This window comes from Episyrphus balteatus, chromosome 4, assembly GCF_945859705.1.
Source record: "Episyrphus balteatus chromosome 4, idEpiBalt1.1, whole genome shotgun sequence".
Lineage (NCBI taxonomy): Eukaryota > Metazoa > Arthropoda > Insecta > Diptera > Syrphidae > Episyrphus > Episyrphus balteatus.
In genome coordinates, this window is record NC_079137.1 from 57,476,984 (window position 1) to 57,502,577 (window position 25,594).

Consider the following 25,594-nt stretch of genomic DNA (forward strand, 5'->3'; position numbering starts at 1 on the left):
TCACAAAAATTAAAAAAAAAAAAAAAATAAACTACAAACAGAAACAGAACGACTCCTTGTGATTTCGAATAATATGAAATTGGAGAACCAAGTCAAGAAGATTGTTCATATGTCAGCGACACAAATGCATAATCATGACGTTGACAGGGCTGACTGCAGCCACCTCCACACCAGGACTTGTAGGCAGTGTGTTGATGACATTGTGGCTGCCCGAATCTCTACGCTGGATGTTATATAAAGTTTTGATTAGCATCGCATTAATACTTACAATACGCAATGAGATCCCAGTGCATGGAACGAATATCAGACTGACCCAACGTAACAACCATGCAAATATTTCAGAACTTTTGGACAATCTACTGCGTGGCTATGACAATAGTGTACGACCGGACTTCGGAGGTAAGTGCTGGTGATGGTGACACACAAATTTTCCAAAACCAAAAATATGCTATTGTTTTTTTTTGAGTTTTTGTTGTCTTCTTGGTTTTTAGTTTATGTTGATGATGATGATGATGTGATGAAGGCTCGAAGGTATTTGTATGGTAAATAGAGTCAGAGAATAATGAAATAGGTTCCCTCATATTTTCAAAACAAAACTGAAGTGTGGATGGGAAATTTATTTTAATTTTCTTATGGATGATTTCTTCTCAAAGCTCTGAAGTCAGTTTTTCAAGTTTTAAGTTTAACTTTTAGAGTTTTTCAAATCGGACGGGTGATTTTTAATGTCTGAATGTGTTCATAGTCTCTTCATTTTTATGATGAATGGTAAAATTCAGTATTTTGGATATATGTATGATGTATCTGCCCATTTCAGTTTAATACACAAATTACAAAGTAGGTACATAAATGCATAGTTCAATTTGTCAAATTTTTGGGTAAATTGTCCTCTGACATCTAATTTATTTAAGTGAGAACATACAAAATGGATATTTACTATTAAAATAAAATAATTCATAATATGACAACATGATTGATGATGGTTTGAACTCAATATTATTTTTTCTATAATACATCTATCTTACCATAAAAAGCAATGGTATTTGTTTTATTAACCATTAAACACTTGACAGGGCATGAATATAGCCCATTTAAAATATGTTTTACATAATTTATTAAATATAGGTACAGTTCCGTTTAAAAAACATCAAGCATTTTTTTTTTATATTTTGTAAAAAGTTGTAATAACTACATATTTTTACTTGAAAGTATTGAATAAATGTCAAAAAAAAAATTGAGGATTTAATCAAAACCAACGTAATGATGACAGAAAAGTTAAAAAAATCGGTTTTTGCCACGTCATCCGTCCGTCTGTGCATCTGTGCGTGCGTGTGTCATCTGTACATCTATTTAGGGCCTAAACAGATGAAGGAATTTGCTTTAAATTTTGTAAAGATTTCCAAGACCTTTATTATTTTGTTTTTTTCTTTTTTTTATCTCCTTTCGAAGTGATTAAAAAAAACACATTTTTAGTTTTTCTCAAACATTTCAGATATTGAAAATACAGCGTTGAAATTTTTTGCGAAAATTGACAATCGCTTGTATGACCTTAATGGCAGAACTTATTTTATTCAAAATATACAAATAGATATTTCTTATCATTTCAAGGTTAAATTTTCAAAAATTCAATTTTTCAAAAATTTTTTTTTTCTGAAAACTAAGCCTAAAACTTTAATTACGAATCTTCTAAAGGCCCTCACTAAAATTTTCTTCATTCTGAGTTATAGAGGGAAACACTATCGCTTGACGCAACCTCAATATAGAAATTTTAAAAAATTTAATTTTTATTTGGAATTTTCTGGCTTATTTGAAGAACTCACAGAGAATAAAAGGCCACATAAAATAGAACAAAAACAATAAGATTTCTCTATGGTTTTCATCCAAGAAGGAAACCTTATTAAAACAATGAAGAAAATCTTATTAAAATTATCGTAAATTCTATAAGATTGTCACATATATTTAATAAGATTTCACATCCTTTTCATTAGGACATCTTCTTGAAATAAAATGGAAATCTTTTTGAAAGTATGAAGAAAACTTCTTGAAACAATACGGAAAACTTATTGAAGGTTTGGATTTTTAAAAACTTTCCATATGATTTTAAAGAGATTTCCACATGCATTTAAAAAGATTCCTTATTATTACTAAAAGAACTCCACATAATTTTAATAAGTTTTCCGTATTGTTTCAAGAAGTTTTCTTCATACTTTCAATAAGACTTCTATTTAATTTCAAGAAGATGTCCTACTGAAAAGGATGTGAAATCTTATTAAATATTATGTGACAATCTTATAGAATTAACGATAATTTTAATAAGATTTTCTTCATTGTTTTAATAAGGTTTCCTTCTTGGATGAAAACCATAGAGAAATCTTATTGTTTTTTTTTTTTCTATTTTATGTGGTCTTTTTTCTCTATGATGTTGATTCTATTCGTTCGTTTTCCAGCAATTTCAAGAATTTCAAAAAGTTCCAAGTATTGTTTCCAGGAAATTATAGTACATACATACCTTTAATTTGTTTTCCAGACTCTGCTCTACTTAAAGAAAATGTATTTTTTAATATATTTTTTTAATTTTATTGGTTCCAATATTAATTCCAATATTTTTTTGGTCGCAGGACCTTAAGTCCATTATTTAATAATTAATAATGAATTGGAGGTCCATCCAAACAACTAAATTTTAATGTGCTAAACGAACATGGTTGAGAAACGTTTTCATTTTCCATTTTTTTTAGCACTTTTTAATTTTTGCAAGTATAAAGATCAAACGCACGCTTTCAAATGACACAAAATGAGTTTACCGTTGGCAAAGTACACAATATAAGACAACAGTACACTTTCTTACAACTTTCTATATGGAAACCTTCTGAAATCAATAAGATTTCCTTGTAAAACTATAAGTTACAAGGTAATCTTATTGATTTCAGAAGATTTCCATATAAAAAGTTGTAAGAATGGGATAACTTAGTGTTTTTAAAGGGAAACTTTTATTTTAGAAGATTTTTTTTAAAAGGGAATTCTTCTTGATTTTAGAAGATTTCCTTATTAATTTTAAAACTAATAAGTTTTTCATGTAATTTATAATAAGGAAATCTTTTTGATTTAAGAAGAATTCCTTATAACGGATTTTGAACCAAAAAATTAAATGCTCGACTCATTAATATCTTATATTAATAAGATAATCTCATTATTTGCACCAATTAACAAGATATTCTAAGCAAAAAAACATAAGAAAAACTATTAAAATGTTTAATAAGATTTTCTTCATGAAATCAATAAGATTTCTCTATAGAAATATCATATTATTTGATAGTTTTAATAAGATTTCTTAGCAAAACAGCTCAATAAGGCAATTTGTTAGTTCCGCGGGCCCCTGGAGATACGAGTAGTTTTTTTAATAGAAACTTTTAGTTGGTCGTTGATTTGACAAAGAACTGTTATTTCAGGGCCCTGTTTCAGAGCCATTGAAAAAAGTTTAGGAATTCGTATTAAATGTTGCTATTTGAAATAAACAAAGTCTAATGAAAATTGGTTCATCACTCGTTCCGTATGGATGCAATTTAAATTTTCAGTTTGTCATTTTTCAGTTTATAATTTATCAATCCTTCAAGTTTAGTTAACTTTAAAAAATCCATAACTTACCGATTTTATTGCCTTTTTTATTCCATTTTAAAATGAGCTGATTTTTGAAGAATTAAATTTGTGTCAGTTAAAAAATTACATAAAAAATAATGCATAATATCAAAGGATTTTACCAGTAATTTATTTTGTACTTGGAGGTACCGGGTTCAGAAACCAAGTGATTTAATAAAATTTACTCTTTTATTCATTGATTTTTGGTTAGAATTTTATTCGGAACTGATTTAAAAAAATTTTAACCAACTTATAGAAATTAAAATTTTTTGGCTGTAACATTTTTCTTTTTCTAAAAGTGCCACCAAAAAGCTCCAACGGTGGCGGCATTGATATATTTTCCCTGAGCCTTTGTTTCTTCCGGTCTCACGATGAATTCCATGCAACAGATTATTAAACAATATTAAATCTTTTAGAAACTTTATACGTGTTGTAAAATTGGTACAGACACAAAATAATGACTTACTAAATTACTTCAGTTCGTTTTGGCCTGCTTTCATTATCCAAATGCACCTTTTATTCATAATAACATTGACTTTTATGCAGTATTTGAATAAAATTTTCACACTTAAGTATTCCAAAAAACTGCTCCCGAAAATAGTAAAATATGGTTTGACCAAAATTTTTCCAACGGCAATGTACATGTACAATATTTTATACAGTGAATATTCAGCAATTAGTGCATATATGTAATTGCAAACATTCACTGTCATATATTAATATAAAATTAATAAAAATTAAATCATTCATATGTCAAAATAACTGATAACACATACTTTAAATACAGAGTATTAAAATTTTAAATTTAAATTTGATAAATCAATTGAATTGAATGAAATATTTCAAATTAATCCGGAAGTGAGAATTTATCATTTAATATTTTTATACTAAATGTCATGCAGTTTTAAATACAAACACTATTTTTCAGTTATGTATGAAATTGAATAATCATTTAGTAAAATAAATACATTATCAATAAAAATCAATTATGCCTTTTCAAACAGGAAGACATTACCAGTTTCAATAGGTTCATGGTTTTGTGAAAACGATAATGATTTTTTTTTTGTTACTATCTATAAATCTATATCAGTATAATGTTCAATAAATTTCCCATTGTGAATCTAAGTTTAAACGAAAAAGAGATATTAGTTAGAACTGCATGATGCACTCTATATAGACTTGATATTTCCTCTAAAAGAATCCATGACGGAAACGATATGAAATTTTTTAAATGACCAAGAGTAAATTAATTGCCAAAATTTCCATAGAAATTGAACCATTTTTTCTACTTAAGATGTAATATTCGTACTCAATTTTTTATGATAATGCTTGTGGTTGAGTAAATGTACACATAGTTTTTTAAACTAAGGAACACTCAGCTTGAAATATTTTCAACTTAGTTTTGTATAATGAAACCATAAAAGAAACTGTTTGCCAATTTAGTTTTTGTTTTTTTGTTCTTATAAATGTAGGTATTCTTGGAAAGGTCCTTGCGTAAAAGAGTTTTGTCTAAAAGGGAGATGTTTTTGCTTTTGTGGAAATTTGGAATTTGATTAATTTGTACATCAAATCTTTAACATAAAGTTGAAGTTTTTAAATTATGATTATGGTTAATTGGATAATATATAAGAGAACTTTACAAATTCGGCCACATACTACTTAATATTATTTTCTGAACTTCAACTTTCATTGAAATTAATTAAATTAAATTTTCTTTCTTTTGAATTTCGAAAAAAATCAAAGATGATAAAGTCCTTTACTGAAAAAAATTAATTTTGAAAAATTTCTTTCAAATCCATTGAATGAGACATCAAAATAAAAATCTCTTTAAGCTGAATGAATGTAATGTAACTCCAAAGTTAATTTGATTTTTTATTGCCAAGTTACTTTCAATCGAAATTACAATTTTTTTTTTAAGATTTTCGAAAACTATCCAAAATTATCCCTTGTCTAAAAATTCTACAATCGAAATATTTTTTTTTTTTTTCATTCGGAAGCAGATATTTTCGGATCAAAGTCCCAAAAATAGTTTTGGTTTACCGATATGAGATCACAGAGAACAGGCCTTTGCATTCAGCTAAAAAAATTACAAATTAATTTTTCTAAGTTTTCGAAAATTATGCAAGGGGTACCCCTTGTCTAAAAATTCGAAATTTTCAAAAATTTTCTCCAAATCCATCGAATGAGACATCAAAAGAAAGGACTCTTTAGACTCTATTCATAACTGAAAACCAAAAGTTTGTAGGAGTTCGGGTTGCTGAATTACATATTTGTAATTGAAATATATATTTTTTTTTCATTCGAAAGCAAATATTTTCGGATCAAATTAACGAAACAAATTTTGGTTTACTAATATGAGATAACAGTAAACAGGCCAGCCCTATGCATGCTCTCTGTTCGAGAATGAAACTCAAAAGTTTCTTTGATGTCTGGTCGCCGAATTATTTTCAACCGAAATATTTTTCGAAAAAAATGCATTTTAAAAAAATTCCTCCCCATCGAGTAAGACATCACAATAAAGGTCTTTTTAAGCTCTTTTCATGAATTTAAATGCACTCTTTACCTTGGTTTATAAAGGTCATCGTACGTTTATTTGAGAAAAAATAACTTACAACTTTTATCTTTTCAGGGACTTCAATTTTTGTTTTAATTTTTATTTTAAATATTTTTAAACCTTAAGTTTATACATATATTATAAAATCTATTTCTTTTGAACTTTTGAATAAATTTAAGTTTTTCTTTCCATTTTGGCCAGGACCACCAGCAACAATAGAAGTTGACATAATGGTGCGTAGTATGGGACCAATTTCGGAAGTTGACATGGTTTGTTAATCCTTCAATTACAAACTTTATCGCATGTATATTTCATATTCATATCTACATATAAAATAAATATCCTCTCTATTTCTATTATAGACATATTCAATGGATTGTTACTTTCGTCAGTCATGGGTAGATAAACGTTTAGCCTTTCAAGGAGCTCAGGATACTTTGGCATTGAGTGTTTCAATGTTAGCTAGAATATGGAAGCCCGATACATACTTTTATAATGGAAAGCAAAGTTACCTCCATACAATAACGACACCAAATAAATTTGTTCGAATTTACCAAGATGGCAGAGTTCTCTATTCAAGTAGGTAAGTAAAAGTATATAAACCTCTTTAAATGTAGATGTTTGTGTGATGTTAACACTCTTATTTGTATGGAGTCCTTGTTTTGAAGAGGTAGAAAAAAAATACGAAAAGAAGAAGGAGAAATAAATTTGTTATACCGATTGCATTCAAAAGAATTAACAAAAACCACAGAATCAATTCTGCAAATATCATCATCATCCTGTACCCGAGCCGAAACGAAAACGATTTCGATTTCGTTTTCGATTTGTGTCTACTTGTTTTTACATTCACTTTTGCCTGCCTATCTATTTTTATGTACAAATGTGTACCTAGGGAAAAGGTTGTTTAAATTGTTGTTTAAATAAATCCGATTTAAATGAACGATGTCAACCATTGAGAGACACAATTTTATCGATTTCATCGTTTTTTTTTCGTTTTTCTAGGTGAAGCGGAAAATTGCAAAAAACGTTCGCCAAAAATACTGACTGAAAATAAAAAAAAAAAAAAAACAAAAGTTAAAATACTAAAAATAAGAAACTATACCCGCAATGATTTGTTTGCTATATTTCCATGAAAACTATAATAATAATGATGGTGACTTCTTGCAATGTCCTGTTTCTATAATATATTTTTTTTTGTTTTTATTTTGAATATTTCTTGCAGGTTAACCATAAAAGCTGGATGCCCCATGAATTTGGAGGACTTCCCAATGGATATCCAGCGGTGTCCTCTTAAGTTTGGTTCATGTAAGTTAGACAGCAAATATTGTGGAGAGAATTCATTTTCCTAAAATACTATATAATACACACATTATGACATTTTTTGTTTTAATTTGCTATTAGAAAATATTAAGTTAAGGGGCAGGTTTTGGATTTTTAAATAAAATAGGATACGTAACTTCCACTTTATTTACGCGTTTTCTTCTTTATCCATAAGGCTTTAAGCATTCAACATTTGAAATGTATATCATTTTTCAATTATAGTCTGTCCTTTGCCACTTGTCACTTATCACTTATCACTTACCACTTGCCACTTTTCACTTACAACTTGCTTTAACCATTCAACATTTAAAATGTATATCATTTTTCAACTATAGTCTGTCCTTTGCCACTTGTCACTTATCACTTATCACTTATCACATATCACTTACCACTTGCCACTTGCCACTTATAACTTGCTTTAACCATTCAACATTTAAAATGTATATCATTTTCAACTATAGTTTGTCCTTTGCCACTTGCCACTTACCACTTGCCACTTACAACTTTCTACTTAAAGTGTAATGGCAACTTACCATTAACTACTTTTTACTAGTTGCCACTTGCTGCATACCACTTCCACTTACAAATTGCCTCTTGCCACTTGCCTGTTAACAGGATAGTAATGGATTTAAATGGGTAGTAAAAATGCTCTATAACATATTTTTATCGTCAAAGAATTATTTCACTGTCAGCAGCAGTAAGCCCATACGTCCCTTTGGTAACCCTAAACTCTATTTCATAATTTTGTTTGTTTCAGATAGAAAATTTGCATTTATGTGCAGAAATTTTCTTTATCATTCATTTCTAGAAAAGAATATAAAAAGTAATAAGCGATTAACATGCATTTAGGTTGAAAGAGAGAGAAAAAAAACTCATAATTATGTTGCGTATACGCCATAGAAGCCATAATAAATTTTATCCAGACACAGAAATCAATAAAATTATGTTGCACTTTTGCTTTTTAATCCTTCAGTTAGCAAACTTTAAGTCGTTTTGTTTTTTAAAGATAGTAATCCATCCTTTAACGATGAAGTCGTATATAATTTAATATACTTTGTCGGTTTGTATGTTAGAGAGAGAGAGAAAAGGACTTTTTGGATAATAATTTTTTTTACTTGTTCGTCATAGAAGGACTAACTACTACTGTAGGGTTAGTATTATGTTCATGGATAAGACATATAAACTTTGATTCTAAGCAAGGTTGAATATATAGAATTGTACGATGATGGCGGAATATACACTTGACATCGATTTATTAATTTTTTTTTTCTTCTTCCTTTTATCCTTGTGATTTTGTGATTCATAATTGAATTAATTAATGAGGTAGGTTTTACACATTGCATTGAAGACTGGGAGGTTAGAACAAAAATATGATGACTGAAAATATGTATTTTTGATTGAGATGAAGTTCATTAAGCACTTTAAATGTACCTATTTCAATGTGTTTAGTCATTTTGCTAGACGCATATAAAAATGCTTGTGGAAAGAGGTACTTACAATGTTAGTTGTGAGTTAAAGTCTCGATAGCAAAATGTGTATGGGAATCAAGTTAATGTTCATTTTTCATGCGAATTTATGTGGTTACTGTAAAAAATGCAATATGTTTGTACTTGACAATTTGCTCATATTTAATTAAAAGTTCTTTAAGTTTGTAGAATTTTCTTGAATTCGCCTTTTTAGATGAAATTTGATTAAAAAATAAATGAGGAAATTAAATTGATAAATAATTTTTTATGATAAAATCCGTTTAAAAAAAACTTCTGACTAAATTTTGTAATTTTTAAATAGAAGGGGGAAAAATATTTAAATTATTTTTCTTAACAAGCTTGAAAGCATGCCAAGAAATGCTCTTACTATTAATACAAATTTAACTGAAATGAATATTGAATTGGAGTTTTAGTTTTTCATCAGTGGGTTATCTCGCCCACTTGATGTAACATTGAAAGACAGATTTTATTATGCGGTCACGCAATAAGTCATTGAGTGCTCTGTTACAAAATGATATCCATTGAGAGTTAATAAATTCAATTTTAAAAATTTCAATGTATTTATTCTATTGTTTTTCAGCCCAATATTTCTTTTTTTATCTTAAAGTTGATTTTGCCATACAATTATATGTCTTAGTTAAACTTTACCATGCTTTTTCTATAAAAAAAATATAAAACAAAGTTAGAAAAAATAAAAAAATAATTAAAACATATACTTAATCAAGCACTTAATTAAGAAAAATGGTGCAATTTTATTTCATTTCCTTAAAGTTTTTAAACATTACTGTTACAATCGTTAAACCATATGGGACGTTCCATTGTCACGAATGGGAAACTTGTATAACTAATCCACTGATTACTCTTAAAGTTCGGACAGCTTTATGTAACGGGTGGGAAACGTACAAATTATTCTGTAAAAGAAGAAAAACAGTTTTTTAAGGTTTAAGCGAAAAATGAAATTTTTGCTTGTTTCCGAGGTTCATTTTCTCATGAAATATCTCATGTATACGTGAAACTTAATGAAAATCATGAACCGATCGGCGAGAATGTAAACTAATGCTAGTCATTCATTGATCGGTAATTCAAAATTGTATGTACCACTTTAGGACATTTTTCTGGAGATTGTAAAATTAATAAGTACAACTTTAACGAGCACCAGAGGTTCAACCTATTCTCTTGGTCTGTCCTGAAAAAAGCTAACCATGCTTTCTACCGACTTCACCCCATAATGAGGAGAAGAAACGGATTAAGCCAACCAACAAAACTCCTGATCTTAAAGCAACTTTTTGGACCTGTAATTCCGGTATGGTATATCTGCATGAAAGAACTTCGAATTTTTTCGGAAAAATACAGAGGATCTGCACTTTTTTCTACAATTTTCTGCCACTACTTTTCTGTCAATTATAGAAAAAAAACCTAAAACACACAGCTTTTTCAGGACTTTAAGCTATTAAGTGGTCAGATAATGCTCATAAAAGATTTACTTGTTAATTCAGGAAAATTATTTCATTGAATTTGTTTAGTAAAATAAAAGTTACACATACGCCATAGTGAACCTCTCATTTTCTTCTAATTTAATCACTGAAAAAATATTGAAACAAATTAACTTTTTTTTGACATTTCACTCACTGTCAAAAGTATATAGTATTTGAGTTCAATTTATATATTTTGGGATCTAAGGTCTCAGAACCTCTCACTCTCACACTTAATGAAAAAAAAAAAAATAAAAGTGAAACTGGTGATACATATTGTGAACAAAAATAAGTTTTCAAAGTTTTCGAGAATAATACACTCAAGTGTACTTTAAAAAAACAAAAAACAATAACATATTCTCTCTCACAAAGCGTGGTAAATACGGCTTTCAATTCATGTCTTTTATCTATTCATACATTTTGGATTAGCTTTTTTTTTAGTTGTGGACTTTTGTCCAGCTTTTTGGGTTTAATTCTCCTATGTGCGTAACAAACCATCAACCGAAATCCTCTTTTTTTTTAATTAAAAAAAAAATATTTTTAGCGTAGTATTTCTTATATTATTTCGGCAAACCCCAGCAACTCTAAATTTTATTCTGCACCAATCGCTTATTTAATAAGGTAAGACTTTGGCATCATATGAAGTTATATGTTTCTGTAATTATTTTACAACTCTTTCCCAAGACTCTTTGAAAAAGTTTAGACCAAAGCATCTTTAATTTTGTACCTATATCCGTGAGGAAGTAAAAATAATAAATTAATCTTACAATTTCAGAAAATCTATTGATATTCCATTAAATTTTAAAGATTTCAAAACTTTTCTTACAGTCCTCCGTACCTACCTTTATAATTGATTAACTTCTTCCAAAGAGGAACTAACAATCCATAAAATTAACGCAATCAATTGTACTCAATCAAACACCTCCTCAAATTGAATCTTCACTACCATCTACACTCTTCATCTCTACCTAATGTAATCAATTTAACTTATCAAAGTAAATGGACATTATTCAAAAAATTTGTCTCCAACTTATCGTCATCTTTTGGGCGCGCCCACCTGATGATGTCCCGCGTTTTCCTTGCTTCATTATAATCATTAAATTAAAAACCATTTGAAGTTTTATTGTCCCCTACCACAATTCCAATCGAATCGTTTTGTGTTTGGAAAATTCAATTAAAATTCAAAATGCACTGCATTAGTATTTAAGTGGTATCAAGGAAAAGGTATAAATTTACTTATTTTAAAAACCTTGAACTTTTCCAAAATGTTTTCTTTGATAATTGTTTGTACTTTGAAAAAAAAAAAACGCGCTTACCTTTCAATAAATCAAAGGCTGTTTTTACTTTAAAGCACACAAACAGGCACGAAATCTTGATCTCATAGCAGCCGGCAGTCGTCGACGACGACGGATAAACTGATGGTTGTTCCTTGTTAACAAATCAAATAGTAAATGCCACCAATTTAAATGATATCTGCGAAATGTGACTATACACAAGTCCTTTTTTGTCGCTATATCCAATCCACTTCACAGCCCTCTGTCATTATTGTTGCCAGTTCATTCAATTTTTCTGTGCGTTCCTGGTTTTTTTTTTTATATCCTTGTTCATCCTCCACATTTATTTCGTCCATTCTACTAACAAGGACATTCTGTTTTTCAGCTGCAAAGGACGATATTCAACGACACAGAAAAAAAAAACATCATCATCAATAACATCAAGAAACATATACCTACACATTCACATGCACATAAACGAGACACATCAAATTCCCAACTGAATCTATTCTATACATACTTTCCCTTTTGATGATCATTTCTATTTTACTATATCCTCTGCCCACCTTTTTTTAGTTGGCTACACGACAAACGATGTCCTTTATCGATGGAATCGAGCACGTCAGCCCGTGGCCATTGCCGAGGATATGAAACTTTCTCAATTTGATTTGGTCGATTGTCCTGCTGGCAATACAACAGATACCGTTCAAAAGATTCACACCAAATCCACCAAGTCAAGGACAAACAATCAACACTTACAACAAAAGGAACAAGTTAGAACTATCAGTGAGTACCTATGAAAAATTTTACCATTTTAATTATTACGATACGACGACGATGATAAATATTTGTATTTATGAACACTAGGAGATTGGAATGAATTGTCTGGTTAAAAGTTTAAGTGCCTTTTATTTGACAACGCGACCAATATTCGACTACATATAGTCGTTAAAATACAAATAAATAACATTGTGAATCCTTGCAAATGGGAAGAATGTTATTTTGTTTATTTTTAAAATCCTGTAGAATACAAGATAGTTGTAGTCCTTTGGGATATAATTGGATAAACAAAGTGTTGTAACAACTTTATACTTTCATTTCAGTATCACTTAATTTGTGTGTTGCTTTAAGTAAATGCAGCGAGGAGTTGATTAGCTGGTTTGTTTAATTTTCCAGAAATGCGCACACTTCTTCTCGAGCTCTGCTGCTTTTCAAATGTTTGCTTGATTCAAATAGAGCAAGGAAGGAAAATGATATTAATGAAGCTCATTTGTCATTAAACAAGAGGCGATATTGTCAAATATACGAATAAAATCCTTTTCAGATTCATTCAAGCGGATATTAATAGAATCATAAATGAGGATTGGAAAGGCGCGCTTTTTAAGTTAATTACAAGCGTTTCAATATTTTGTCCTTTGAACAAAGAGTATAATAGTTGATTCTGCTATTTTTGATTTATGTACTGGGCGAAATATGGCAGACACTAGCACATTCGTTGTTGATTACTTGAAAATCAAACGGGAGCAAGTACAGCTTCTATTCTGGTGGTGGTTTAAGAAACAAATACAAACAAAGCTGACAATATTTTACGGTCTGAAACTTATTTCACAGAGAGAAAACTGAGATAGTCAAAATTTTAATTTTTGATTGCAGATATTTAAACCAAAAATCCCACAGAAACAAAACACGACAAAAATATAAACCAAATTTTCGTTGTTTGAACTACTTACTTGAAACAAATGCAATAACAAATTGGTTAAATGATAACCGGTTGGACACAATGACAAAAATATTTAAAAAAAAAAATGATTTAATACATCATTCTTTTTGGTATATAATGGATATGGTCACTGTGGTGTATGCGTAATATTTCGTTCTTTATTTCGAAAAACATAAGTTGTTAGTATAGAATTAATTAAAATTGGACATGCTTGGACAAAACTCCGCCTAATTTCTGAACTAACTAAAACTATGAAACAGAATGCATTTGGTGATTTGTCATAAAATCATGGGCTTTGTTTGATGTTGCATGAGTTGACAAAGTTTGAATTTAATTCATCGTTCAACCAGAAATTATGGTCGTTTTGGAGAAATTAAAAAAATGCTACCATGAGAGATACCTTTAATAATGATTTTTTTGAGAAAAAAAAAACAACATTGTTACTAACAGCTAGGCTTTATTTCAAGGAGAATGTTAAGTAAACATTTTTAGTATCATTTTAAGTAACCATATGACCAATAGTATTATCACATTGCATTGTTGCTGACACGATGGGAAATGATTTCTTACCAGTTCCCACTGAGTGTTCTTTTTAAGTATAATTATGTATTTTTTTGTATTCTATCACCCATTTTTTACCTTTCCTACCATATCATATTTCCACCCAACTCCTACTTCTGCGTGAGACCAGACGAAATAAGATCATTTAATAAAAGTTCAATGTTTAGTCTCACGCGCTGAGTGTTCATTATGCTGACTTGTCATTTTTGGCAAAGTACCTTTAAATGATCGGCATAATGGGCACTCGCTGTCCAACCACTTTCAAGTGAACATCAAAATAAAAATTGTAATCAATAATAATAAAAAAAGGTGTCTGTATTTTCAAGGTTCTAAAGTTTAAAGAACATTTGGCGACCGTGACAGGACCTACTAAAAGAGTTTAGTGGCCTGTAAATTAATAAAACAAAACAAAATAAAAGAAAACAGTGTTGTGAAGTGAGTCGTTATTAAGAAGACTAAAAAAGAAAAAAAAAAAAGAAAAGAAGTTCCTTTCAATTACTAACAATTCAATATAAAAAATAATTAAAATGGTGGCTACAATTGAAGAACTTACCAATCAGCAAGAAGCTGTAGGAAAAGAAATCTGTACACTTGCTCGCAATTACGGAAAGGATGGTCCAGGAAGGAAAACCCTGGATTATTTAAATGCGCGGTGGACAAGATTAAATGAATTATGGGAAGTATTCGACAATGTTGATAGCGAGATAAGAGACAATTATCCGCAGGTAACTGAACACGAATACTTCACTAAAGGTTTTTACGATGGGGTAAAAAAAATTCATGATCAAATGAAAGATGACATCATCAAGCGGTTTGCAGTAGCGGAAGAAGAAAAATCTGATGGGGCTATAGAGGAGACCGCAGCAGTCCATCCTCAGCCGGAGCAGCTAAAAGAAGCCCTCTTAGGACCAGCAGCCGTTAAGCCCCCAGCAGGGCATTCAGAGGGAGTTACCGCAGCAATTTCCAAATTTAACATACCACCAGGGCTGACAATAAAGCCCACTTTAATAGATGACACCAGTGTAAAGGTCAACAGGATGACTACGGATAGCAAATTCCGATTACTCTGCAAAATATTTCAAGGAGGTCTTAATAAGTGCCCATTGAAATTGCGGGAAACTTTACCGCAAGAATTTAACCAAAAAACAAAAACCCTAATGACCAATTGGGATGAAATAACAACAACATATAGACGACTTGGAGGCGATGCAGCTGTAGAAGATATACAGCTTTACTTTGAGCTCCAGGATGAATTAGATTTGAGGATCACCTGGCTACCAACTAATACATTGCCAGCTGAAACAGTTCAAATGAATCAAGGACGAGCAACAACAATCAAGCTTCCAAAAATTGAGATACCCAAATTCGATGGAAGCTATCTTAATTGGCCGCAGTTCTTCGATCTATACAAACAAATGGTGCACAACCAACCAATTGCACCGGCTCAAAAATTATACTTTTTAAAGACAAATCTTACTGGAGATGCCCAAAACCTCATTCAACATTTCCATGCCACTGATGACAATTATGAATTGGCTTGGAACACTCTAGTTGACAGGTTCAACAACAAGCGGTTGCTGTTATCCGCTCAGTTAAGCCGATTGTTCCAATCAAATACCATCGTAGACACTGTCAGAAGTCTCAAGAGGCTGCATGATACAACAAAGGAAGTCATTCAAGCCATCAACAATCTCGGCTATGACACCAGTGGATGGGACCCATTAGTTGTACATCTATTGCTGGAAAAAATGGACAAAGACACCCGAATGCTTTTCGAGGAATCCCTACAAGCACCAAGAATAACACCAACTCTAACCCAATTACTGGAATTTGTCGAATGCAGGTTCCAAGCCCTGGAGACGGTGAAATCAGATGAAAGGAAGAAAGCGGTAACCACCGCATCTGAAAATAGGGAAGTTTCAAATTGTCCATATTGTAAAACTAATAATCATAAGATCTTTAATTGTAAAAAATTTGTTATGTTATATAAAATGTCTGTTTTGATCACTTTCCCAAAAAGCCAACATTCATTTTATTTTTGGTTTTGATGACCATTTAAACGTTTATACATAAGTTCTTAGACATTTTATACGAATCATTGGCTTTTTGGGACCAATTACAGATTTTACTGTCTCTTCGAAAAAAACACCCGTTCACCTAATTTTTTTGTATGAAAACTCTTTATTCTTGCTTTCTATCCCAAAATCAATGTTTTTAACAAATTTCATTAGCGTGGCCCATAATTTTTGTTAACACTCAAAATAACACCATTTTAACACAGATATTCTTATAGACACTTTAGACTCTTGTTTCTAATCTGAGTAACATAATTGCTGAATTTCAATAGGGTACCACTAATACTACTTCTGTATTACTCATTTTTCAAATATACCCATATTTTTTCTACACCTAAAAAAAAAACACCCTTTAACATGAAAAAAATGTATACACTCGTTTTATTCGTAAGTTCTATGGGAAAGAAAACATTATTAATAAATTTCGTAAGGGTACCATTTATACCACTGATTTTATCGGACTTATTGCGGATTTTCCCTATTTCCCAAAAAAAAAACACAATTTAACCTAAATTATTTGTATAGACTGCTTAGAAACATTTTTACCAATTTTCATGGGTGTAATAATTTGTTCGCAGTTTTTGTGGTCATACTTCCGAATTTCATCATTTCTTAAAAAAAACACCCTTTCACTCAAAATAATTTTGTACACTTTATAGATTCTTAATTCTAATTACAAACAAAACTTTTTTACCAAGTTTTAAAAATTAATAAAATTTAAGTCAGCTGTTATGATACCTTTCTCACACATAACTCAACCCATCAAAAAAACACCCTTTCTCCAAAAAATATTTTTAAGAACTTTATGAATTCTTTGTCCCTGCTTTATCCAAAACCTTCATCCCGAATTGCAACAGTTTAACATGTTTTTTACATGGGTTTCGGTTATATTTTAACTGTTGAAGTAAAAAAACAAGCACCCTTGTTTTTAATCGGCAATAACTTTTCTTAGAGCAATCGTATTGACTTACACCACCAAATCAATAAAAAATGGTATAACAAAATATTTATTTTTAAAGAAATGGCATTAGTTTGAAAAAATTCATTTAATCCAAAAACAAAATTCGATGAAAAAAAAGATCATAAAATCACTGGAGAATAGTATTGTTAAGCTCCACACAAAATTTCAGCCAAATCGGTTAAAAACTGTTGGAGTTAGTTGGTCGCCCGATGGGAGCACAGGATTTAACGATCATCCTGAATTACGCTGCCATTTAAAAAATTTCACATCATTAAAAAATTTCACATTAACCTATTCTGTTACCTATTTATATTAGTCTATTGAATAGACCCTTTTGGATGGAACAAATTCGTTCAAGAGTTTTTATTGCTGATTATGATTCCTTGGCATACAAGAATACTCCAGCCAAAAGTGCTACTAAATCCATTGGTGCATTTCTGAGAAAACGGCAACACTGGTCGGTTTTCAGTTTTTTTGATTTAACTCGAAAACCAAGCCTGACTTTGAAATTGTTCAAAGACACTTTTCATAGCAAATTAAATTTTCTGTCAAGTTAAGATGGTTAAAAAATTTTAAAAATTATTTTTGACTAAAATTCTAACCTAAAATCAAAGAAAAAAAAGTTAAAAAATTGACAATTTTATTTTTTTTACTAAATCAAGGGGCATTTTGTGTATGTAGCCGAGACGTCCAAACTTTGTACTAATGAAATAAAGTAGAGGTAAAATCCTTTGATAATATGCAATTTTTAATTTTTTTTGTCAAGAAACAACTTAAATGTACCTATTCAAAAACTAGCACTTTTTCTAAATTTTTGACTTTTTTAGTGAAAAGCAAGTTTTTAAAACTCGATAAAATCCTATTAATTGGTAACTTTTAGACTTTTAAAGTAAACATACTTCGAGGGATTGATTTAATATAAACTAAATATGACAAACAAAAAAATTTATTTGCATCCTTATGGCCTTTTGTGCAATTTTGTGTATGTGCATTTTTATAAATTCGGGTCGAATGGATGGACGGAGAGCCATTAGCTTTGGTCTATTGCATAGAAGAACATTTAATACCAACTCTTTTACTGTTTTCAATGGCCTGAAAAACAATTCTTGTAAAATCCGCGACCAAAGAAAAGTTTCTCTTGAAAAACGAAAAAAATACTGTAATGAGTTTGAAACAAAATAGCTCAGGCAAATTAGTAAATCAAATTGCACTTTTCGCGGGACAAATTTTTTTCATGGAACGTGTTTAGGTGAATGTCCTGAATGAATTTTTTGGGATGATAAGATATCGGGAACAGCCGCCATCTTGGAAAAGAGGTCGGTGCCGTTTTTATTTTATAACTCCATTTTTACTCATTTAAACCAAAAATGTCCGAGGATAAACTTATTCACAATTAAATTATCTAAAAAATGATATACAAATGAATTCCGTGAGTTAGTTAAATTCAATTTTATAGTCGGTCAAAGTCCGGGTTCTTCTCGCTCGGTTAAGACAATATGACATTTTTTCAAATATCTGAAGAACTTTTGATTTGTTTGGGATTTTCTTCAAGAATGAATTATAGCACTTTTAATTATCTATGAAATGAACCCTTTATTGTTTTTGTAACCATCACATTGTAGAAGCAACCAAACGTCGAGGTCATGATATACGATTTTTTAACTGAACTTATTTGGGATTTCAATAGTAGCCCAGGGAAATTAGTAATTTAAATCGCATTTTTCGCGGGACAAAATTTTTTTCATGGAATGTGTTCGGGTGGTTGTCCTTATCATAAAAGTCAATTTGTTGGGAAAATTGGAGGTTGGGAACAGCCGCCATCTTGGAAAAGAGATTGGTAGCGTTTTTATTGAATAGCTCCATTGTTATTCATTTTAACAGAAAATGACAAAGGTAGGACTTATTAACAATAAAATTATCTAAACAATGATATACAAAACAATTCCGTGAGTTGATTAAATAAAATTTTATAGTTGGTCAAAGTGCGGGTTTGTATCGCAAGGTTGGGACAAAATGACATTTTTTCATATATCTGACGAACTTTTGATTTGTTTGGATAATTCTTCAAGAATGAATTATAGTACTTATAATTACCTATAAAATGAGCCCACAATTGTTATTGTAACCATCGTATTGTAGAAGTAATCTAACTCCGAAACTCTCCATGTACTAGTCAAAAGTGAGAAAAAAGCTAGTTTTTTGCTAGTAGGCCGAGAAAATTTTGGGAGTAGAGGTATAACCAAAATATAAGTACGCAGTTTTGCTGCCATACTCGTGTTAATGTCGATTTCAAAGGTCTGACAACTCTAATTTTGGGCTTTATACGGTTTTTGGGGGGTTAAATAACTTAAGTTTTCCAGCTAACGTGAATGGGCTAAATTTATACTATTTGAAATTATAAATATAAAAGCTGATGCTCTATTATTTTTCCTAAATCTGGACACCTTAATCTCGGCTATGGGGTTAATAGAACTCACGATATAAGCTTTTTTAACTAACCATATCAGGCTTTTCAATTCAAATAAACAAACAAAAATCGAAACAAAAAAGCCTCTAAAACATAATCGTATAAACGGCTTATATCTTGAGTTCTATTGGTCACATCCTCAAGATTGGGATTTCATGCCCATATTTTGACTAATTGCCCTGAGCTATAGTTCAAATAAACAATCAAAAATTAAACACAATAGTCTCGAAAAGGTAACGGCTTACACACCTCATATCTTGAGTTATACTTATCGTAATGCTGAGATTGAGGTGTTCATGTTTTGGAAAAATGACAGGGCATCAGTTCTTATATTTAGAATCTTAAATAGTGTCACTTTAGCTTATTCACGTTAATTGGAAAATTCACTTCATTTAAAACCTCGAAAACCATATAAAGGTTAACATTAAAGATTTCAAACTTTGAATTCAATATTTAGACGAATATAGTTAAAAAACTGTTTACTTATATTTTGGTTATACCTCCACTTCAAAAATTTGCTCGGTCTAATAGAAGAAAACTTGTTATTTTCTCACTTTTGACTAGTAGAATGTGAACTTCGACGTTAGATGGCTTATACATTATGTTGGTTACAGTTTAGATAAAGGGCTCATTTTATAGATAATCAAAAGTGCTATAATTCATTCTTGAAGAAAATCCCAAACAAATCAAAAGTTCTTCAGATATTTGAAAAAATATCATATTGTCTTAACCTTGCGAGAAGAATTTGGACTTTGACCGACTATAAAATTGAATTTAACTAACTCACGGAATTCATTTGTATATCATTTTTTAGATAATTTAATTGTGAATAAGTCTATCCTCGGACATTTTTGGTTTAAATGAGTAAAAATGGAGTTATAAAATAAAAACGGCACCAACCTCTTTTCCAAGATGGCGGCTGTTCCCGATATCTTATCATCCCAAAAAATTCACTTTTACGATAAGGACATTCACCTAAACACGTTCCATGAAAAAAATTTGTCCCGCGAAAAGTGCAATTTGATTTACTAATTTGCCTGAGCTATTTTGTTTCAAACTCATTACAGTATTTTTTTCGTTTTTCAAGAGAAACTTTTCGTTGGTCGCGGATTTTACAAGAATTGTTTTTCAGGCCATTGAAAACAGTAAATGAGTTGGTATTAAATGTTCTTCTATGCAATAGACCAAAGCTAATGGCTCTCCGTCCATCCATTCGACCCGTATTTATAAAAATGCACATACACAAAATTGCACAAAAGGCCATAAGGATGCAAATAAATTTTTTTGTTTGTCATATTTAGTTTATATTAAATCAATCCCTCGAAGTATGTTTACTTTAAAAGTCTAAAAGTTACCAATTAATAGGATTTTATCGAGTTTTAAAAACTTGCTTTTCACTAAAAAAGTCAAAAATTTAGAAAAAGTGCTAGTTTTTGAATAGGTACATTTAAGTTGTTTCTTGACAAAAAAAATTAAAAATTACGTATTATCAAAGGATTTTACCTCTACTTTATTTCATTAGTACAAAGTTTGGACGTCCCGGCTACAGACACAAAATGCCCCTTGATTTAGTAAAAAAAAATAAAATTGTCAATTTTTTAACTTTTTTTTCTTTGATTTTAGGTTAGAATTTTAGTCAAAAATAATTTTTAAAATTTTTTAACCATCTTAACTTGACAGAAAATTTAATTTGCTATGAAAAGTGTCTTTGAACAATTTCAAAGTCAGGCTTGGTTTTCGAGTTAAATCAAAAAAACTGAAAACCGACCAGTGTTGCCGTTTTCTCAGAAATGCACCAATGGATTTAGTAGCACTTTTGGCTGGAGTATTCTTGTATGCCAAGGAACCATAATCGCCAATAAAAAGTCTTGAACGAATTTGTTCTATTTTTGCTCTGGAGCTCGGGTCTATTAAATAGACTATATACTTAATCAAACTAAACAAACACCAAAAGAAAGTAATGCTTCTCTTTTAATTTATAAGCTGATGAAAATGACACTCGATTTCGTGCTTACAAAGTGTTATTAAACCTTAAGATTTTTAAATACGACTAAACCGATGCATGAAATAAAAATTGACTAAACTAAAGGGGAAATTGAAATTTTTCTTAGGATCAAAATTATCAGTACTTTCCAAATAAACCAAATGAAAAAAACACAGTAAAATTAGACAAAAGTTTGATCAACGTCGTTTTTGATACTTTCCACAATCAGTTCGTGAACTAATCTTTTCTTACTACAAATATCTTTTTAGTCGATATTAACTTTAGGTTTGTTATAAAATACTTTAGATTTTATTTCGCATGACCAGCAAAGTATTACGGCTAGATTTAATAAAAAATGTAGATCGCCTCTTATGGGTTTTCGTTCGTCTTGATTGGTTATCCGTTCGTCTTGATTTTGATATCTCTTCTAAAAGTACCTTGAAATCAAATTCAAAATACGCTTTTTTTGTTTTTATTGTATCAACCTCCTCTTCCTGTTTTACCTTGAAAATCGCGACTTGCGGACATGAGATTTTTCTAGATTTTTGAGTTAAGTTTTAAAACATCTAGAAAACAAGACCTGTAAAAAAAACCGTTTTCTTAATGACTAACTTTCTCATAAATGACGTAATTCGTATTCGATTTCAACGAACATATTTAAACAAAAAAACTAATAAAAATTTTCAAAAAAAAAAAAAAAAACAATTTTTGTATTTTTAAGAAAAATTAATTATATTTTGTTAACAATTTTTTGAACCACTTATTTATTTTCAAATTTTTGTTTTATGTGTGGACTAATATTTCCTTATTTGTTATACAAAAAAAATTAAATGTCGTACTTCGTTTCGAGGTCAAATATTAAAGAGATGATTTTGTAAATAAAAAAAAATGTACCTAGCTATATAATTTTTTAAATTGTTCAGATGTGGAATTTTTTTCATACAATTACCCGTACCGCTACCGCATGTACCCCCCGTTGTGACCAAGCCTTTAATATTCTAATGAGGACTTTTCACGAGTCGATTTTTGCCGTGCGGCAAAGCTTTTCGACTCGTGTAAAGGTAAGTCGCACGCGACTAAAGTGACATTCCCATAGAAAAATCCAAGGCGATCGACATTATCGTGCGGCTAAAATCGACTCGTGAAAAGTCGGCATAAGCATCTCTTTCTCAATTTCAAATCATAAATTGATAGGTATATTTTCAATATTTTCAAGAAAAATCATAATTCCAATAAATTTATTGACAATAGAATTGAAAACCGTCATCTGGGATAAGCAATCTTTAATATTATAGTTTTCTTTTTTTTCTCTGGGTTCATATCACAAACAACAAAAGTCTTTTCCCAAATGTCCTAATTAGAAGCACACAAATTCCTCTCCAAGTCCATCATCTTGTATACACAAGTATAATGCTATAGTACTCAACTCATATACCTCTGCTCCTTTTGAAATCAGAGACAAAATATCGATTCAAAACCAAAGACTTGCATAAAGTTCTTCTTCCATTTATACCTCTATTGACTTATGATTGTAAAATCAATTTGGGAATAATCGCCCATCAGAAAATCACATTTCAAGTGAACGAAACGAAATTGAGTATTATTTAACATTAATGACACAGTTTGATGTCACTTGACAATACCAAATGAGTGTGACAGCTGTGACAAAATGCAACATACGCACTTTATAGTAATAATAATTCAAACTTAATTACCATTCCTATCCTTCTCTCTTTACAGAAGCTGAATATTCAATGTTAATGGTCAATTTCCACCTGCAACGTCACATGGGAAACTTTCTTATTCAAGTCTATGGACCATGCTGCCTCCTAGTCGTACTGTCATGGGTATCATTTTGGCTTAATCGAGAAGCTACCGCAGACAGAGTCTCTTTAGGCATAACAACTGTCCTAACGATGACATTTCTTGGATTGGAAGCGAGAACTGATTTACCAAAAGTGCCCTACCCTACAGCACTCGATTTTTTTGTCTTTTTATCATTTGCGTTTATTTTTGCGACAATTTTACAATTTGCCGTTGTACATTATTTTACCAAATATGGTTCCGGCGAGTGTTACTTTATTATTGACGATGAAGATAGTGCCTCCGATACGGACCATGAGGAAGAAGCGACTTTAAGAAATATCAGTGGAATGCCATCAGAATTTAATACGAGCACTGATTCGAAGATTTATGAAGTGATACCACTATCGATGTGTTCATTTCCAATAGCGCCATCAAATCGACGGTCCTATCGTTATTCGTGTTTTGGGTTTCAATGTTTTCGAAAGGACGAAAAACACAAAACTGCCAAAGAACATCATACAGTTGCAGAGGAAGTTATTCAGTTGCAAACTGAGGGTAAAAATTTTGAATCATTCTGAATATTAATTGATTTGTTATTATTTCAGAAAATATTGCACCAACAAGACGGGTGTCATCATTCCGCCCTGAGGAACCTCAATTTAAAAAGAACAAACGAAAGCCACGTCAGCCACAATTCAACTCGGTTTCGAAAATTGATCGAGCTTCGAGAGTTGTGTTTCCGTTGTTATTTCTACTCATCAATTTATTCTATTGGACTGCATATTTGTCTAGAAGTTCGAGAATTCTAACAGGCATAGATTCGGGTTCTTGATGTTACCTTTTAGCAATTTAGACAAGTCCAAGAAGAAAAATTGAGAAATGTTATTAACATCAAAAAAAGTTTATATGGTTGGGATCAAAAACTATGGAATTGGGAACATGGGAAAAGGTTTTTTTTTGAGATTTTGATTTAAACTGCATTCTTCTACTAAATTGCTAAAAAAAGAAATAAAAACAGTATTAATTTAATGGACTCTACAAACAGCTTAATAAAACAGGCATATCAAAATAATAAAAATAATTAATAATTTTTGAAATGACTTGAGATGGTACCTAGACCAAAATAGTACCAATTTGAGTAAAAATATACACAGCTTGCTTCATATTATATTCTCTTGGTTTTTGTTAAATTAGCTACAAATGTCAATAAAATACATATATAAAGGAAATATCAAATACAAGTACAAGAGTTGCAATATTTGATTGATAAATAAATAAGGAATCAGTAAGAAAAAATATAATATGTGTGTTTAAATGAAACAGCACTAATTTTACTACAAAATACAAATGCACATAAAATTGATTAAATTAAAGTGATAAGAATATAATAAATTGTTAAATTTAAATAAAATACATTGGACAGAATGGCAATAATATAATATGAATGGTACATACAAATATCAAATCAATAAATCATAGCCGTTTGTTTTATTTTGTTTTTTAATGAATTGAGTTAAATATTTAATGTTTGTTAAAATTTAATAGTTATGGTGCATAAGATGCTTTTAATTATTTATTATAAAAATTGTTGTTATTTTATTTTTTTAATTTTAGGAATAAAAAAATGACCATGTATTTTGAAGACTTGTACAAAAATAGAAATTATTGATAAAAAATAAAATGAAATAAGGTAGTTTAAATAAAATATAAAGTCTTTCAATTTTGTCGTTTTTTTAATTTTATTTTATAACTATTATTATAGTCACATGTCACAGCAAAATAGTTAAAAGTAACTATTTTATATAGTTACACAGAAAAGTATTTTGTAAGAGTGTGCCATTGCGAGTATAAGTTTCAAGTTAGTGTGGTACAAAAATAGAGACTTTTATTTAAAAAGAATTAAATCTGTGGTTCGTTTGATTCTTTTTAAAACAAATGTCTCTATTTTCGAGGAAAACCAGAGTCAAACATTATTTTTTCAGGAATAAAAGTAAGGCATTTAATTTTATTAAAACTTCTAATTGTTAACTTATTTGTAGCGAAATGAGGAAGGAAACAAAAAATGTTTTAATTAATTAATTGTTCCTAAAGCCTAGTACGCAGCTGAAACGATAACGAAATCTTGAACGAAATTAGATTTGTTTTGTTTTTGCTGTAAAACATGTTTTCTGATGTTTTTCTTGAATTTTTTTATTTATATTTTTATTATGTTTATTTTGCTATATAATACGCGATGGTATTTTTTTTTAACATGTTCGCTGTTGACTTTGGAGACTTCAACAT

At 30.1% G+C, this 25,594-nt stretch overlaps 1 protein-coding gene across 1 annotated transcript; it reads left to right on the top strand.

The window, feature by feature from the left end:
- Positions 1-24,808, top strand: LOC129918555 (gamma-aminobutyric acid receptor alpha-like). The gene is made up of 7 exons (XM_055999158.1): positions 1-399; positions 6,386-6,453; positions 6,547-6,767; positions 7,407-7,489; positions 12,314-12,523; positions 23,246-23,866; positions 23,917-24,808. Exons 1-7 carry the CDS (start codon positions 135-137, stop codon positions 24,141-24,143), a joined length of 1,695 nt encoding a protein of 564 aa, XP_055855133.1. The 5' UTR covers positions 1-134; the 3' UTR covers positions 24,144-24,808.
- The last annotated feature ends 786 nt before the right edge of the window (positions 24,809-25,594 follow it).

Bases quoted from the DNA above. Each gene is read 5' to 3' on its own strand.
- LOC129918555 (XM_055999158.1), top strand. From the start codon at position 135: ATGACGTTGACAGGGCTGACTGCAGCCACCTCCACACCAGGACTTGTA. The intron at 400-6,385 runs GTAAGTGCTGGT...CATTTTGGCCAG, and splicing joins TGTACGACCGGACTTCGGAG to GACCACCAGCAACAATAGAA. The intron at 7,490-12,313 runs GTAAGTTAGACA...ACCTTTTTTTAG, and splicing joins TCCTCTTAAGTTTGGTTCAT to TTGGCTACACGACAAACGAT.